General features: G+C 48.8%; 1 protein-coding gene across 4 annotated transcripts in view; it reads right to left on the reverse strand.

Moving 5' to 3' along the window:
- Positions 1-407: 407 nt before the first annotated feature.
- Positions 408-18,009, reverse strand: part of ARHGAP30 (Rho GTPase activating protein 30) — a 22,620-nt gene continuing 5,018 nt past the window's right edge. The window contains exons 2-13 of one of the 4 annotated variants that reach the window (XM_025364841.1): positions 13,668-13,770; positions 10,572-10,716; positions 8,955-9,037; positions 8,697-8,804; positions 7,616-7,743; positions 6,983-7,154; positions 6,797-6,900; positions 6,643-6,720; positions 5,392-5,793; positions 2,860-3,125; positions 2,425-2,770; positions 408-1,791 (exon numbers count right to left, since the gene is read on the reverse strand). In XM_025364841.1, the coding sequence (XP_025220626.1) occupies positions 1,151-1,791; positions 2,425-2,770; positions 2,860-3,125; positions 5,392-5,793; positions 6,643-6,720; positions 6,797-6,900; positions 6,983-7,154; positions 7,616-7,743; positions 8,697-8,804; positions 8,955-9,037; positions 10,572-10,716; positions 13,668-13,770 (2,576 nt within the window). In that variant the 3' untranslated portion in view covers positions 408-1,150. Of the gene's footprint in view, positions 2,771-2,859; positions 3,126-5,391; positions 5,794-6,642; positions 6,721-6,796; positions 6,901-6,982; positions 7,155-7,615; positions 7,744-8,696; positions 8,805-8,954; positions 9,038-10,571; positions 10,717-13,667; positions 13,771-18,009 lie in introns of all 4 variants that reach the window. The other 3 variants (XM_025364834.1, XM_025364837.1, XM_025364840.1) reach the window with 3 other exon arrangements.

The following is an 18,009-nucleotide window of genomic DNA, read 5'->3' on the forward strand; positions in this document are numbered from 1 at the left end:
GAGGCAGATCCAGGTTTCAAACCCATCTCTGCCACTTCTTACCTCTGAGACCTTTGGCAAACATTTTGACTTAATTGAGCCTTAGTTTCCTCATCTATAAACTGGAGATAGTAGCACCAACCTTCCAGACTTATGTGGATTAAATAAAATCAAGGACACAGATTTTATGAGCACAGGATACTTAGTCCAGTTCCTGGCACATAATGAGCATTATGTAAATATAAGTTTCTCTTCCTTATTTCGTGACCACCATGAACCTAGCTCTAGTTTCTAGCCACTAGTCTCCATGACAACAACTGAGGAAGAGCACCCAAACAACAAGAAGAAAAAGAATGTTTTGCCAAATATATGAAGATATAATAGCTATCACCAAAGACTTTAATAAGAGTAATGAGACTCCACACTACGTGTAAAAATACAGCTTTTATTCTGAGACATTGACCTTCACTAGAGTGGGACCTATGGCCCCAACCTGGCTGGAGAAGCAGTCCCAGGGCCTGAGTGACACCATTTCCCTTTCCTGAAATAGGAAGAAGTTATTCTAAAGGAAAAACGAGAGCCCAGAGACATCTGTACAGGATCTCTCTTGCACATGGTGACTGGAGGCAGAGGGTGGGGAGCTGGAGAGGAGTCCAGTCCCTCCAACAAATACTGAGGGTTTCAAAGAGCTTCCTGAACGTTTCTCTTAATCTGGATCTAAAAAGGACAGGAGGTATCTAAGGGTCCAAGAGCAGAACAGGAATGGGCAACTCTAGAAGTGTTTGTGTATGGAAGGTCCTAACCTGGCCCTGTCCCCCGTCTCTACCTTTGGCTTTCATGAAGAGAGATTCATAGCTCAGAGGAAGGGAGGAACTTCTCCAGTCTTCACTTTAAGAAACTCTTTTAACTTTTCTGCCTACCTTATGTTCCCTTTGGCCAGTAACCCACTCCCTGGGAACAAGATCTTGTTGACTTTCTTGGGAATCTCCTAAGAGATAAGTGCTTTGTGTCTGAGACAAGGCAGTGCCTCCCACAGTCAGAGAAGCTGGAGGGCCAAAGCCTATAGAGTTGGGCACTACAGCTGCTTAGACTGCAGAAGAGACAGCTAGTCAGGAACCCTGGAGATTCAAGACAACTTACTGGTCCCCTTTGCCCAGGGCTGTGGTCCTAATCACAGTCCCTCACCTTTCTCAGGGTTAGCCTGTGTTTCAAATGCATACGATCGGCGCTGAGGGGACAACAGGGTGTCAGGAACCTGGGGTTCTCTGGGGGGCAGACTAAGACGACTCCGGGATCCAGACCCTTCCGCGCCTTCAGGTGGGATCTCCAGGCAGCTAAGGGGCCGAAGAGAATGGGCAGAGATCATGCTACAAGGGGAGTTTCTGGGGATGAGGCAGTAATCCCCACCCTCAGTACAGGTCTGGGTTCGCCGAACTCCCTGAGCCTCAGTCCTTTGGCGGTCCCGGGCTAGGGCCACAGCAGCATCAAAAGAAAGACTACCCCCATTCCTCCAAGAGGATCGAGAAGCTCGGGCCCCCCAAGCCCTTTCTCCAGGAGTCGCATCAAGCCGGCCAGGCCTCGGGCTTGGATTTGCAGGTGCCACATGAATCTTGCTACACATTGCACTGGGCATCTTGGCAAACTGTGGCTTGGGGGGCACCACAGGCACAGAGCGGACCTGTTGGACCTGAACCAGAGTAGAAGCTAGACGCATGCCCACGCCACTCAAGCCAAGGGAACAGGGACATAGACAGCCGTCTGAACTGGGCTGCCCCTCAGACTCCTTCTCCTCTGACTGGGGTGGCTGTGGGGCTGCCTCTTCCATCTCAGAAGAGTGAGGATTGCCCTCTTTGGCACAGTCAACCTCCAGGGACTCTACACCTGAGCCTTCAGAGAGGGTACCCTCTTCTAAATAGTCCCCTCCAGCCCTCTGGTCTCCCTCAGCCTCTCCATCCCCACTCTCCTGTTCCTTGCTGACCTCCCCTGCTCCTCCTTCAGTTGCTGCTTCTGGGCTTCTGCTGTCTTCACCATCTCCTTGGTCTTTTCTTGCTTCATACTCCCCCTTCCCCCTCTGTCCTTTGTTCTCATCCTCTCTGACTCCCTCGGCCTCTTGTTTGTGTACAACTTCCCATTTCTCCTCAGCAACTTGATCTTCCTTGGCCCCTTGCTCTAGGTCCCTTTCAGCTTCTACCTGGGCTTCCTTTCTTTGTTCAGCCTCTTTTCTCTCAATTTCTTTTTCCTTCTCCTCATCTGTATACTGCTCTTCTGGTTCCTCCACACTTTTAGCCTCCATACTGTCAGCCTTCTTCTGACCTTTGGATTTCTCTTCCTTGGCCTCTGTCTCTTCCCTACTCCCTTCTCTCAATCTGACTTTTGTCTCTTGGCTTCCCCCAGCCTCCCCTGTATCCTCACTGGCCTTTCCAGCCTCCACCTTGGTTTCTGGATTTCCCTCTGCCTCTTCCCTGATGTCTAGCCTGCCACCAGGCTCAGCCTCCTTGTCCTCCCCAACTTCCCAGCATGCCTGCTCTTCCCCAGCCTCTCCCGGAGCCTGCCTTCCACATCCTGCTGCCTCTCCCTCCAGACTCCCTGCACCCTCCCAGATTGGAGATTTAGGTCCCAGAAGGGGACTTAGGTCATCATAGGCACTCAGGAAAACTTCCTCCCCATTTTCCTCCTCAACTTCAGGCCTGGGGCCAGCGGAGTCCAGGGAACAGCAGCTGGGGGCCAAGACAAACTGTGCCTCATCCAGAGACAGGTCATCCAGGGGCGGCTCCACAGAGAACTCCTCCACCTGTAGGCACAGCGTGGTGGCTCAGGACCAGAAGGCCCTGTCCACACTTGACTCCATGCCACCCCCAAACCCAGCACGGCTCTCCTTACCTGAGGCCCAACTCCCAGGAGCTCCTCCAGGTAGCCCATCCCAGGGTCGTCCTCCCCAGGGGAGAAGGCTGCTCCTGCTGATTCTGCCTGGGCCACCTCCCCATCCTCTGCCCCCACCCACTCAGGTTCTGAGCTGCTTGAGTCCTCTAGGAAGGAGAAGGAGTCCTGCACCTCCTGGGACAGGGAATCCTCCAGGGCAGGAGCCAAGTCGTCTGTGCCTGAGTCTGCCAGGGGACTTGAGGCTGGACTTGCTTCCAACTTTTCATCTGTTGGGGGAGAAGTAGTCCCAGGAATACAAAGGTCAAGCCCTGACCCAAATGTGAGTCCTCCTAGCATTGATACAGCAGGGGCCCAGCACTCCCAGCACTGCTACTCTGAATGACTGATCCTCTCAGACCAATGTACTTAATTATTGGCTTGCTACCTTAATTGAGACCCTGCCAGGTGCCAAGCACTGTGCTATACATTTTACAATGCATTGTCTTATTTTTTCCTCAAAACTATTATGTGGGGTATTGTCCTCATTTTACATATGAGGAAACTGAGGCTCAGAAAAATTAAGCAATTTGTCTAAGGTCATGTAACCAATAAGCAGTACAGCCAAAATTTGAACCCAAGTCTGCTTAACTCTATAGCCCATGTTCTTACCCACTATCCTATCCTGCCTCAGGACTTCTCATGCGTGACACTTTGGGAACTGGAGGCAGAGCAAGGATTAGATCCTAGCTCTGCTACTTCTACCTAAATAAATAGCAAACTGATTAACCTAAGTCTCAGTTTCCACTGCTGTAACATAAGGATGACAATACCTGTACAATATCCTATCTCACACAAGAAACATACGGATTATGAGAAAATGAAACAAGCTAATTCCTGCAATCATAGCACTTGGAACTTTTTTTTTTTTTAAGACGGAGTCTTACTATGTCTCCCAGGCTGCAGTACAGTGGCACAATCTCAGCTCACTGCAACCTCCACCACCTGGGTTCAAGCAGTTCTCCTGCCTCAGCCTCCTGAGTCTCTGGAATTACAGGCATGCCTTACCACACATGCCTGGTTAATTTTTTTGTATTTTTTTTAATAGAGACGGGGTTTCACCATGTTGGCCAGGCTGGTCTCGAACTCCTGACCTCCAGTGATCCACCCGCCTCAGCCCCCCAAGGTGCTGGGATTACAGGCGTGAGCCACCGTGCCCGGCCTAACACTTGGTACTTAATAAACTCTTTTTTTTTTTCCTTTGAGACAGAGTTTTGCTCTTGTCGCCCAGGCTGGGGTGCAGTGGTGCGATCTCAGCTCACTGCAACCTCTGCCTCCTGGGTACAAGCGATTCTCCTGCCTCAGCCTCCCAAGGAGCTGGGACCACAGGCGCCTGCCACCACACCCAGCCAATATTTTGCATTTTTAGTAGAAATGGGGTTTCATCGTGTCGGGCAGGCTGGTCTCGAACTCCTGACCTCAGGTGATCCACCCGCCTAGGCCTTGCAAACTGCTGGGATTACAGGCATGAGCCACTATGCCCGGCCAGTACATAATAAACTTTTTTTGTTTTTGTTTTTGTTTTTTTTTTTTTGAGACAGAGTCTTGCTCTGTCACCCAGGCTGGAGTGCAGTGGCAGGATCTCCGCTCACTGCAAGCTCCGCCTCCTGGCTTCACGCCGTTCTCCTGCCTCAGCCTCCCGAGTAGCTGGGACTACAGGCGCCCGCCACCTCACCTGGCTAGTTTTTTGGTATTTTTTAGTAGAGACGGGGTTTCACCGTGTTAGCCAGGATGGTCTCGATCTCCTGACCTCGTGATCCACCTGTCTCGGCCTCCCAAAGTGCTGGGATTACAGGCTTGAGCCACTGCGCCCAGCCTATAAACTCTTTTTTTTTTTTTTTTTTTTTTTGAGACGGAGTCTCGCTCTGTCACCCAGGCTGGAGTGCAGTGGCCAGATCTCAGCTCACTGCAAGCTCCGCCTCCCGGGTTTAGCCATTCTCCTGGCTCAGCCTCCCGAGTAGCTGGGACTACAGGCGCCCGCCACTTCGCCCAGCTAGTTTTTTGTATTTTTTAGTAGAGACGGGGTTTCACCATGTTAGCCAGGATGGTCTCGATCTCCTGACCTCGTGATCCGCCCGTCTCGGCCTCCCAAAGTGCTGGGATTACAGGCTTGAGCCACCGCGCCCGGCCATATAAACTCTTGATAAATGTTAGCTGATAGTATTGATGTTACTGTTGTTATTACCCATCTATCTATTATATATTCCCACATTTGTCTTTAGTAATCCCTGCTGTATGTTTCTCACACAAGCCCCTATTCTTGGGTACATCAATGTTCTGAAGGCTGCTAGAGATCTCCTCTCCATAGATTTCACATAATCTGATAATATTACTGAATTTCCCCAATCCTGAATCTAGGGAGGCAGCTGAAGGTAACCACCCCAAGGCCCAAGGGCTGAGGCCTCTGCCCTTCCTAGGGTGGATCTTCCAGCATCAGAGCTTCAGCCTAGAGTTCTAGTCCTCTTTCCCAGTCTTGATCAATCAATGGGTCCTCACCTGGGGGGCCAGGGCCAAGGCCAGGGCCAGGGCCAGGGCCAGAGGCAGGGCTTGGCCGGTGCTGTAGAGCAGGGCACTCAAGGCCACGGGTGAGCCTGGCCAAGGAAACGTTAGAGATGATGTTCGGGGGCACATTGAGGATAGAGGTGATGTGTAGTGGGAGGTTGACATTGTAGGGGTCTGAGATGTGGACACCAGCACAGCGCTCTGCACGGCTGCTGCCCCCAGCCCGGATGGCTGACCGCCCAGCTCGTGGTGTGCCTGGTTCAGAGTTTGTGCCACCCAATGCTTCTGCCTCAGGTTCCTGTTCACCCTCTGCTGCTTCTATGGAATCGTTCTCCAAGCTCTCAGGCAGCAATGGGCTTGGCCGGGGGCTGCTGGGCCCCACCAGCCCCTCTGGCTCTGTGGAGGAAAAAGAGGGCCAGGTAGGCAATGGCCTAAGCTCCAGGGGCCTAGACATCTCAAGAAGGCTCTGGAGAATGCTCTCTGCTTTCTCAGGCCTGAGAGCAAGGACAGCCTGGAAGGCACCAGGCCCAGCTTCTTTTGATCACTACTGCAAACTTTTCTTTTTTTTTTTTTTTTTTTGAGACGGAGTCTCGCTCTGTCACCCAGGCTGGAGTGCAGTGGCGCGATCTCGGCTCACTGCAAGCTCCGCCTCCTGGGTTCACGCCATTCTCCTGCCTCAGCCTCCCGAGTAGCTGGGACTACAGGCGCCCACAACCGCGCCCGGCTAATTTTTTGTATTTTTAGTAGAGACGGGGTTTCACCGTGGTCTCGATCTCCTGACCTTGTGATCCGTCCGCCTCGGCCTCCCAAAGTGCTGGGATTACAGGCGTGAGCCACCGCGCCCGGCCTACTGCAAACTTTTCACCCAGCCAGTAGGTCAAAGATCACCTCACCTTCACATACCTATGAAACTCCCCTCTTTCCCTGCAGATACAGTCACTGGCCATCGTCACCACCACCACCACCACCACCACCACCACCACCACCACCATCATCACCACACACCCATGCTGTCCCTTCCCATATGAACACTCATCAACAAACCCATAGATTAGACAATGAGCTCACCATTGTAAACATAGCATTCAGCTATGTTTACAATGTGACTGGTATGTAATAGGCATTCATTAAATATTTTTCGAAATGATTGAACACAGTTGGCTGCATGTTCACACGCACACACAAGCCCATGCTGGTCACATAGCACACACACATACACACACAGAAATGCACCCCTATACTCACCATCACTGGCCCCAGCCGCAGCACTCAGTGAGTCCATGCTTTTGGCTGGCCGCAGTGTCCCCTTGTTGGATTTGTCCTCTGTAAGACAGGGATGTGGGTAGAGCCAGGGCCTTGTGCACCCTCAGCAGAGCTCCCCCCATCTCCCCAGACTTACCCCTGTCCTCAGCCCCCCGTGGAAGTTTACGCTTAGTCTCATGGCCAGAGCGACCTAAATTGAAGATAGACCTCCACTTCCTGACCTTCAGAGACCCCTTCCTCCTACAAAGAATGGAGGGGCATAATTGGAGGTTAGAACATGATGGTCAGTGCTGGGGAGGAAGGCCCAGGAAGGAGGCCTTACTTGTGCTCTGCAATCTCAATGATAGTGTGGTAGGGCCGCATCTGTGGGGGTCCATCACCAGCCTGCAGGATGCTAGGCAGGTGATAAGGCAGGGGCCTGGGCATAAGGTCCTCAGGGCTGCCTGATGCCCGGGTCCCTGGAAGTGATCGCCATCCACTCTCCACCTCACCACCTGGGAAAAGGAAAGGAATTGACCAGTGAGGAACAGAGCCAAGAGAGGGACCTCAGGCACCCAATCCTTCATCACCCCTCACCAACTACCAGGTTAGGGATACATTCAGAAGCCCCTAGAGACAGTACCTCCATGTCCATTACCTCAAAAGAGTACCCTCATGGACAAAGAGGGCCGGGAGATCCCAGGACATTGGCCTGGTGGGCTGGGGGTGGGTATGAGCGATCACTAGCCTTGGGAGCCAGGATGGTGACTCAGAGGTCAAGCTATGCCCTAGACTGACAGCAGAAGAGGTCTTCTCAAGTCCTGACTGCACCGTTATCTCCCCAGGGTTCTCTCCATGTGACCACTACCAACATCCCTGTATGAGAATCAACTGAACCAGGTGATCTGCAAGGCTGTCTATAACTGACTTGACTCCCCAAACAGTGGCATATGTGGAGGGCAGGAAAGACACTGACCAGAGAGGGCAGCACCCCCAAAGAGCTGGTCCACGTGTGTGAGGATGAACTCCACGACGATGGATTGCACCCGCACCTCCATGAAAGCTGCTGTCCCATTGAAGCCTGAGGCCTCTATGTCCTTAGACCTGTGAAGATGTGGGGTTATTCTCCCCCTCAGCCCCACCAAACTTCCCAATCCAGATTCTCCCTGAAAATACTTTATTCTCTCTCTCTCTCTCTCTCTGTCGCTCTCGAATGACCTTAACTCCATCTCTACCTCTTAAATTGTATGCATTATTCTTCCAATTCTCAAATGCCACTTGAAGACTTCCAGGAAGGAAGCCTTCTTGGACCCCTCCTCAGGATTAATCTCTATTTCCTTTGCATACCAGGGTGTCTAGTTTATAATGAATTTTATGGTGAATTACAGGACTTCTCATAATCTGTCTTGGACCACAGTAAGTGATATGCACAGTGAGTGCAGCCAACAGACTGCAAGACGTTTTGCTCAACAAACATTTGGCCTGAGACCGGGCACAGTGGCTCACACCTGTAATCCTAGCACTTGCACAGGGAGGAGGTGGGTGGATCACTTGAGGTCAGGAGTTCAAGATCAAGTGAAACCCTGTCTCTCTACTAAAAATACAAAAATTAGCCAGGCATGGTGGCTTATGCCTATAATCCCAGCTACTCAGGAGGCTGAGGCACGAGAATCACTTGAACCTGGGAAGCAGAGTTTGCAGTGAGCTGAGATCACACTGCTGCTCTCCAGCCTGGGCGACAGAGCAAGACTCTGTCTCAAAAACAAACCAAAAAATTGACATGGAACTATTATGTTCCAGTCCCTGAGCTCAGTGACACACTGTAGGAAAACACAAAAGTCCTGCCTTTTAGGGACTTTATTTGATCACAGAGAAGGGACTAAAATGGATGGGGCCTATCCGACCCAACATAATCTTGAACCTCCTTTTCTCACTGGGCTTCGTGAGCCCCACATCCTTCTCTAGTGTACCCATACAGTCACACCTCATCCTGGGAGCAGCCTCCCAGAGGCCAGTGCCTCACAGGATCCCCATACACTGCTCACACAGGCACCTACCTCAGCAGGTTGGGAGCCCACACTATGGCCAGGTTGCGAGCATGCATGTTGGTCTGGGCACTGAATGAGGCCATGTGCACCAAGTGCCTCATGAGGAACTCCAGGGTCCTGCAGAAAGCGGGGGCAGGGATCACACAGGGAATGCACAGGGCAGGCATTAGGGCTGGGACCTGGGAGTCAGTAGGACCCAGTTAAGGCTCCAGGCAGAGAGTGAATGAGTTGTCTCAGGTTGCTGGGCGGATGTGGAGCGCCACATACCTGTAGTTTGGGACAGGGAGTTCTCGAAGCACCTCTAGGATCTTGACCAAGCGCTCAGGTTCCAATTGCACTCCTACAGCCTCCTGATTGAGAAGGGTGCAATAAGCAGGAATCAGTGATCCAGCAATGCCCCTGCTTACTCCCCAGAGCTCCTAACCAAGTTCTCAGGAACAATGAGCACTGGACTCTGTGCCACCCCATCCTACATCATCTGTAGTGCACTGACATGGTAGAGAGAGCTCAGAATTTGAGGTCCACAAAGATGGCAGCTGAATTTTGGTTATGCCACTTAATAGCTTTTGTGAACTTGGCAACTCGCTATCTTATCATCCTCCATCCATAGAGCTCTGGTACTGGGATACTTCAGTGGTGCCACCTTGTGGATGCCCCAGGGACCACCGAGTTGTTTCAGTGTGTCCAGGAAAGCTGTCTCCCACCCCAACCTAGCCAGTGTGGACTGAGCAGGGTGCTGCTAGCATTTAGGGTCTCTCAGTGCTGTTGTGCTCAATAAAGTGCAACTTATTTTTAAAGTGTTACTCAATTCAAAATAGCATATTTTTCATGTGTTTTCACATTTAAAAGATGTTCAGGCTGGGCACAGTGGCTCACACCTATAACCCCAGCACTTTGGGAGCTGAGTTGGGAGGATTTCTTAAGCTCAGGAGCTTGAGACAAGTCTGGGCAACACAGCAAGACCTTGTCTCTACTAAAAATTTAAAAAATCAGCCAGGCATGGTGGTACACGCCTGTAGTCCCATCTACTCAGGAGGCTGAGACGGATCACTTGAGCCTGGGAGATCGAGGCTGCAGTGAGCTGTGATCACACCACTGCACTCCAGCCTGGGTGACAGGAGACCCTGTCTCAAAAAACAAAAAACAAGCTGGGTGCAGTGGCTCACACCCGTAATCCCAGCACTTTGGGAGGCCAAGGAGAGTGAATCACCTGTGGTCAGGGATTCAAGACCAGCCTGGCCAACATGGTGAAACCCTGTCTCTACCAAAAATACAAAAAAATTAGCCAGGCATCGTGGCGGGCTCTACAGCTACTCGGGAGGCTGAGGCAGGAGAATCACTTGAACCTGGGAGGCGAAGGTTGCAGTGAGCCAAGATTGCACCACTATACTCCAGCCTGGGTGACAGTGTGAGACTCCATCTCAAAACAAAAAAAAGAAAGAAAAAAGAAAAAAATCAAAGATATTCAACACACAATTACAGTGAATGGAGAGACATCCTTGAAAAAATTTGACTTCTACAAAGTATTCTCATTCTCTTAAGTGTAGGGAAGCTCTGGTCTATGTGCTTTCCAAGGCCCTTCCAGCTACAACAATCTGGCCTCTACCTCCCCAAGTCTCACCACTGTGCTGTGTGCAATCTGCAGGCCTTAGAAGAAAGAAGGACATAGCAGAGGGAGAGTGAAGAGAAGAGGGATGGGGCAGGACAAAGTTAGTAGGGGCTAGGAGATTTCGGGAGGTGGGGTCTTTTCCCCAGTAAGTTTTTCTGTGGTCTCTTTCATTCAGGATCACTAGGACTCTGGCTGGTATGTGGCACACCTGGGATGTCAAAACCAGGCTGTCCACCCCTAAGCCGTGTCTTCCACCCCCTTGCCTCTCAACTCACAGCAAACTTGTCATACAGCCGGTAAGTGAGTAGGGGATCTGGCAGTTCTCTGAAATAGGCCTTGCACAGGGAGGAGACGCAGTGAATGTCCTGGAGGTAAACATCCCGACGCAGGTCTGGCTTCCGCTCTGACTCAAATTCCTGCCTGGGGAAGCACAGTGTGGTCAGGAGTGGTAGGGGTTGGGGTGATGTGGGGAGAGGTGGGTCCCTGTAGAGATGGGTCCCCGCATGGTCATGGGTCAACATGTATGGGACTTGGAAGGAGAATGTTGGGACACGTACACGTATAAGCCAGTAAGTATAAGGTATTGCATATGTTGACACGTAGATGTGAATGTGAGGATGGGTACATGTACAGGTAAGTGGATCGATGCATGAACAGGGATATGTTAGGGAGGTAGCTGTAGATATGTGTAACAATGCAAGGGTATGTAAGAGTCAATAGGGTATGGTCCTAAATTTGTGCCACTGGGTACGTGTAAATATGGGTGGGTATAACTCTCAGAAAGAAACTTAAGTGTAAATCTTTATGTCCTAGGATTAGGCAACAGTTTCTTAGATATGACACTAAAAGCACAAGCAAACAAAAAAATGGATACATTCAACATCAAAATTAAAAACATTTGTAGCCAAAAGTAACTATTAAAAAAGTGAAGACAACTCACAAAATGGGAGTAATATTTGCAAACAACATATCTGATTGAGGGTCTAGTATTTGTAACATATAAAGAACTCTCATAATTCAATGATTAGAAAGACGAATAAGCTAATTTTTTTTTTTTTTTTTTTTTTGAAACAGAGTCTTACTCTGTCATCCAGACTGGAGTGCAGTGGCACGATCTCGGCTCACTGCAGCCTCCACCTCCCAGGTTCAAGCGATTTTCCTGCCTCAGCCTCCTGAGTAGCTGGAACTACAGGCACCCACCACCATGCCAGGCTAAACAAATAAGCCAAATTTTTAAACAGGCAAAGTTGGCACCATAGGAAAGGGGGAAAAATGGGCAAAAGATTTGAAAAAACACTGCTACTGCTCCAAAGAAGATATGCAAGTAGACAATAAGCACAGGAAAAGATGTTCAACATCAGTACCTATTACAGAAATGCAAATATAGGCCAAGGAGGTGGCTCATGCCTGTAATCCCAACTACTCAGAAGGCTGAGGTAGGAGGATCGCTTGAGCCTAGGAGGTAGAGGTTGCAGTGAGCCATGACCATGCCACTGCACTCTAGCTTGGGTGACAGAGTGAGACCCAGTCTCAGCAAAAGAAAAGAAAAATAACAAAAGTAACTCAAATATAAATCACATTGAAATATCAGTTTACATTTACAGGGATGGCTATAATAAAAAAAGGTAGGCCAGGTGCGGTGGCTCATGCCTGTAATCCCAACACTTTGGGAGGCCGAGCCAGGGGGATCACCTGAGATCGAGAGTTCGAGACCATCCTGACTAACATAGAGAAAACCCGTCTCTACTAAAAATGCAAAATTAGCCAGGCATGGTGGCGCTTGCCTGTAATCCCAGCTATTCAGGAGCCTGAGGCAGGAGAATCGCTTGAACCCGCAAGGTGGAGGTTGTGGTGAGCCAAAATTGCGCCATTGCACTCCAGCCTGGGCAACAAGAGTGAAACTCCCTCTCAAAAAAAAAAAAAAAAAACATTAACCAGGCGTGGTGACATGTGCCTGTAATCCCAGCTACTCAGGAGGCTGAGGCAGGAGAATCGCTTGAACCCAGGAGGAGGCTGCAGTAAGCCAAAGTCTCACCACTGCACTACAGCCTGGGCAGCAGTGCAAGACTCCATCACAAAAAAAAAAAAAAATACACAGGCCAGGGCATGGTGGCTCACGCCTGTAATCCTAGCACTTTGGGAGGCTAAGGCAGGCAGATCACTTGAGGTCAGGAGTTCAAGAGCAGCCTGGCTAACAGAGTGAAACCCCGTCTCTACTAAAGATACAAAAATTAGCTGGGTGTGGTGGTGTATGCCTGTAGTCCCAGTTACTTGGGAGGCTGAGGCAGGAGAATCACTTGAACCCCGGAGGCAGAGGCTGCAGTGAGCCAAGATCATGACGCTACACTCCAGCCTGGGCAACAGAGGAAGACTGTCTTAAAAAAAAATTGCAAAAAAAAAAAATTAAGACCAGCCTGGCCAACATAGTGAAACCCCATTTCTACTAAAAATACAAAAATTAGCCAGGCATGGTGGTGTGCACCCATGGTGGTGTAGTCCCAGCTACTCAGGAGGCTAAGGCAGGAGAATCACTTGAACCCAGCAGGCAGAGGTTGCAATGAGCCAAGATTGTGCCACTGCACTCCAGCCTGGGCAACAGAGTGAGACTCTATCTCAAAAAAAAAGTAAGAAATGTCCTGGAATTAGATTGTGATGATTATTGTACTTCATCACTATCTAAAGTAAATATACTATGTGACTAGTATGTGAATACACTAAAAACAACTGAATTATACATTTTTAAATGGTGAATTTTGTGATATGTAAATTGTATCTAAGTTTTTTGTTTTTTGTTGTGAAACAGAGTCTCACTCTGTCACCCAGGCTGGAGTGCAGTGGCGCAATCTTGACTCACTGCAACCTCTGCCTCCTGGGTTGGAGCAATTCTCCTGCCTCAGCCTCCCAAGTAGCTGGAATTACAGGTGTGTGCCAACACACCCAGCTAATTTTTGTATTTTTAGTAGAGACAGAGTTTTGCCTTGTTGGCCAGGCTGGTCTTGAACTCCTCACCTCAGGTGATCCACACACCTCAGCCTCCCAGAGTGCTGAGATTATAGGCATGAGCCACTGCGCCCAACCTAAGTTGTTTTTTTGTTTGTTTGTTTGTTTAAGTCGGGTGTGTGTGTGTGGGAATGGTGTATATGAGAGTGGAGTTTGTATATGTGTGTGTGTGCTAAGTTGGGGGAGGGACCATTGTCTTCACCTTTCCCGAGGGGTTGTTAGAGACCTCCCTGGGACCTTACCTAGCATCTGTGTTTCCTTCTCCCCACTGCCTCTCACTCCCCGTCTCTGCTGTCCTCAGCAACTCTTACTATGACCTTCTGGCTCCCTGGCCTCCTGGTCACAGAGCCCTCCCACTCTGTTTGACTCACCGAAGCTTCTGGATGTTGGAGGAGACCCCTGAGAGGCGGTAGATCCCATCCACCACTCCATACTCCTCCACAAATTCTGCACAGCTCTTTAGCACCTGGGGCACTGGGGACACAGAGGGGGCAGAGACACAGAAATCAAAAAATCTGGGTGGTCAGAGACTGCACTGGGTCTGAGAAATGGAATTTCTCAGAGAAGGGAATTTGGTGAGACCATGGGCAAAGCTCATGGAATAAAAACTCATCAGAAAGATTCTTACAGGTCATCAGCTTCAACCTGCCAACCCCTCTACAGTATCTCTGCTTAGTGGGTCCTAAAGGTCCTGGGAGGTCACTGCCTCTCCAAACTACCCCAGTCAGCCCTTTGTTAGAAAGTTCTGCCTTTGTTAAAGTGAAATTTGTCAGGCTGGGCTCAGTGGCTCACGCCTGTAAGCCCAGCACTTTGAGATGCCAAGGCGGGTGAATTGCTTGAGCCCAGGAGTTCAAGACCAGCCTGAGTAACATGCGGAAACTCTGTCTCTACAAAAAATACAAACATGAATGGGGTGTGGTGGTTCACGCCTGTAGTTCCAGCTACTCAGGAGGCTGACATGGGAGGATCACCTGAGCCCAGGAGGCAAGGGCTGCAGGAAGCCACACTCTGGCCTGCTGGGTGACAGAGTGAGATCCTGTCTAAAAAAAAAAAAAAAAACAGAAAGAAAGAAAGAAAGAAAGAAAGAAAGAAAGAGAAAGAGAGAAGTTTGTCTTTCTTGGGCCATGTGCGGTGGCTCACGCCTGTAATTCCAACACTTTGGGAGGCTGAGGTGGGTGGATCACCTGAGGTCAGGAGTTTGAGACCAGCCTGACCAACATGGTGAAACCCCATCTCTAATAAAAACACAAAAACTACCTGGGCATGGTGGCACATGCCTGTAGTCCCAGCTACTTGGAAACTGAGGCAGGAGAATCACTTGAACTGAGAGGTGGAGGTTTCAGTGAGCCGAGATCACGCCACTGCACTCTAATCTGGGCAACAAGAGTGAAACTCCGTCTCAAAAAAAAAAAAAAAAAAAAAGGAAAAAAAGAAAAGAAAAGAAAGAAACTTGTCTGTAATTACTAGTTATTTTTAAAGAGGTAATAATCTGGTTGGTGAGGGGGGAGGCAGAGGCAGAGTCAAGGACTTTTTTTTTTTTTTTTTGAGACGGAGTCTCACTCTCTTGCCCAGGCTGGAGTGCAGTGGCATGATCTTTGCTTACTGCAACCTCCGCCTCCCAAGTTCAAGCGATTCTCCTGCCTCAGCCTCTTGAGTAGCTGGAATTACAGGCACCCACCACTATGTCCAGGTAATTTTTTTATATTTTTAGTAGAGACAGGGTTTCACCATGTTGGCCAGGCTGGTCTGACCTCATATTTCGCCCACCTCAGCCTCCCAAAGTGCTGGGATTACAGGTGTGAGCCACTGCGCCTGACCTGCTTTATATATGTTCTATCATTTTATCTTAAAAATTAGATATTCTGGATGACAGACCTTTGACAATCAAATACAAGAATATCTGAAAAAAAAAAACTTTAAAAATTAGATGTTCTAGTCCCCATTTTACAGCTAAGAAAACTGAGGATCAAAGAAGCACAGGCAGGAGAATCACTTGCTAGAGGCAGGACTCTAATCAAGGGTGCAAAAACCTGTACTCTTTCCCAACCCCAGGCCCCCTCCTGTTACTAGACTGTAAGCTTCTTAAGGACAAAATCTAAGTGTGATCCATCTTGTTATTCCTTATATTATCTGACATGGTGTCTCATACATGATAGATCCTCAAAAACCAGGTCAGGCGCGGTGGTTCACACCTATAATCCCAGCACTTTGGGAGGCCAAAGTGGGTGGATCACATGAGGTCAGAAGTTTGAGACCAGCCTGGCCAATATGGTAAAACCCCGTCTCTACTAAAAATACAAAAATTAGCTGGGTGTGGCAGCGCATGCCTATAATTCCAGCTACTTGGGAGGCTGAGGCAGGAGAATTGCTTGAACCCAGGAGATGGAGGTTGCAATGAGCCGAGATTGTGCTACTGTACTCCAGCTTTAGTGACAAAGCAAGACTCGACTCAGTCTTTAAAAACAACAACAACAACAAAAAAACACCATGTGTTGAAACCCATGTCCACAAGGCCATGTAGTTATCTTTCCAAAGCACTTTCCCACTTTAGATCCTTTGTCTAGCATACATCCTACTCTGCCCCACATTAATTCCCATTGCTTACCTTACAGATACAAAATAAAATATAAACTCCTCAGCCTGGTATATAAGACCCTTCACAAATCGGGTCCAGACACCATTTCAGCCACAGCTCTAGACAATTCCTTCACAAATCCTATGATGCAGCCCTTTGCTAGTCCATTAACAAGCCTTGGTACCATTACTCATATTATTCCTTTGCCTGGAATTACCCTCCCTATGACTCTGCCTGGTGAACTTCTATGCATTCCTTAAAACACATCTTGGGCCAGGTGCGGTGGCTCACACCTGTAATCCTAGCACTTTGGTAGACCAAGGTGGGCAGATCACTTGAGGTCTAAAGTTCGAGACCAGCCTGGCTAAATTTTGTATTTTTATTACAGATGGCAAAACCCCATCTGTAATAAAAATACAAAAATTAGCCTGGTGTGGTGGCATGCATCTGTAGTCCCAGCTACTTGGGTGGCTGAGGCAGGAGAATTGCTTGAACCTGGGAGGTAGTGGTTGCAGTGAGCTGAGATTATACCACTGCACTCCAGCCTGGGTGACAGAGTGAGACTCCATCTCAAAAAAAAAACAAAAAAACAGAAAACAAAAAAGCACATCGTAAACATAACCTCCAATTCTAAACCTTTTTCTTTTTCTTATATCTATATTATAATCCACCACAGTCTTTGTTCATGTTTTTGTTTTGTTTTTTTTTTTTTTTTGAGACGGAGTTTCACTCTTGTTGCCCAGGCAGGAGTACAATGGTGCAATCTCGGCTCACTGCAACCTTCGCCTCCGAGGTTCAAGCGATTCTCCTGCCTCAGCCTCCCTAGTAGCTGGGATTACAGGCATGCGCCACCATGCTCGGCTAATTTTGTATTTTTAGTAGAGACGGGGTTTCTCCTGTCTCAAACCCCCGACCTCAGGTGATCTGCCTGCCTCGGCCTCCCAAAGTGCTGGGATTACAGGCATGAGCCACCACACCCAGCTGTTCATGTTTGTATTATAGCACTTCTTGCGGTTTGTTACGATTAGTTTATTTTATATTTATACCTCCTGACATATAATAACATTCTCCTAACATCTAGCATAATGTTGAAACAGAGCAGTTGCTAAATAAATGTTTGTTAAATGACTCAGTGAATTAATCAATTATGAGAATCAATAACATCCCTTGGAGAATTAATGGAGAATATTGCCAATGAAAAAACATTGGGTCCTATTAACTAGGACTCATTAGAGAAATGCGTCTCACATATCAGTGTCAGAAAAAGCTATGTTTGGCATGGCAGCTCATGCCTGTAATCCCAACAGTTTGGGAGGCCAAGGCAGGTGGATCACTTGAGGCCAGGAGTTCAAGACCAGCTTGGGTAACATAGCAAGACCTCTCTACAAAAAATAAAAAATGAGCAGGGTGGCTAACACCTGTAGTCCCAGCTACTCAGGAGGCTAAAGCAGGAGGATTGCTTGAGCCCAGGAGTTTGAGACTGCAGTGAGTGATGATGGCACCATTGTACACCAGCCTGGTCAACAGAGTAAGACAAGAAGGAAGCGGGGAAGGGAAGGGAAGGGGGAAGGGGAAAAGAAAAGAAAAGAGAAAAAAGAAAAGAAAAGAAAGGAAAGGGAAGGGAGGAAAGGGAGTGAGGGAAATAAAAGAGAAATGAGAGAGAGGAAGGAAGGAAGGGAGGGAAGGAAGAGAAAGGGAAAGGGAAAGGGAAAGGAAAGGAAAGGAAAGGAAAGGAAAGGAAAGGAAAGGAAAGGAAAGGAAAGGAAAGGAAAGGAAAGGGAAAAAGCTGTGTTTCTCCTAAACCTAATTTTTTTTTCTTATGAGCCCATTAGTCTTGCACTTGATTATGTTTATTTACTTACTTATGTGGAGTTGGGGCGCGTTCAAGCAATTCTGGTGCCTCAGTCTCCTGAGTAGCCAGGACTACAGGCGTGTGCCACCATGCCCTGCTAATTTTTGTGTTTTTTAGTAGGGATGGGGTCACACCATGTTGGCCAGGCTGGTCTCGAACTCCTGACCACAAGTGATCCACCCGCCTCAGCCTCCCAAAGCACAGGGATTACAGGCGTGAGCCACCGGGCCTGGTCTATGTTTACCTCTTTTTTTTTTTTTTTTTTTTTTTTTTTTTTTTTGGGGGG

This window comes from Theropithecus gelada, chromosome 1, assembly GCF_003255815.1.
Source record: "Theropithecus gelada isolate Dixy chromosome 1, Tgel_1.0, whole genome shotgun sequence".
In the NCBI taxonomy this organism is placed as follows: Eukaryota; Metazoa; Chordata; class Mammalia; order Primates; family Cercopithecidae; genus Theropithecus; species Theropithecus gelada.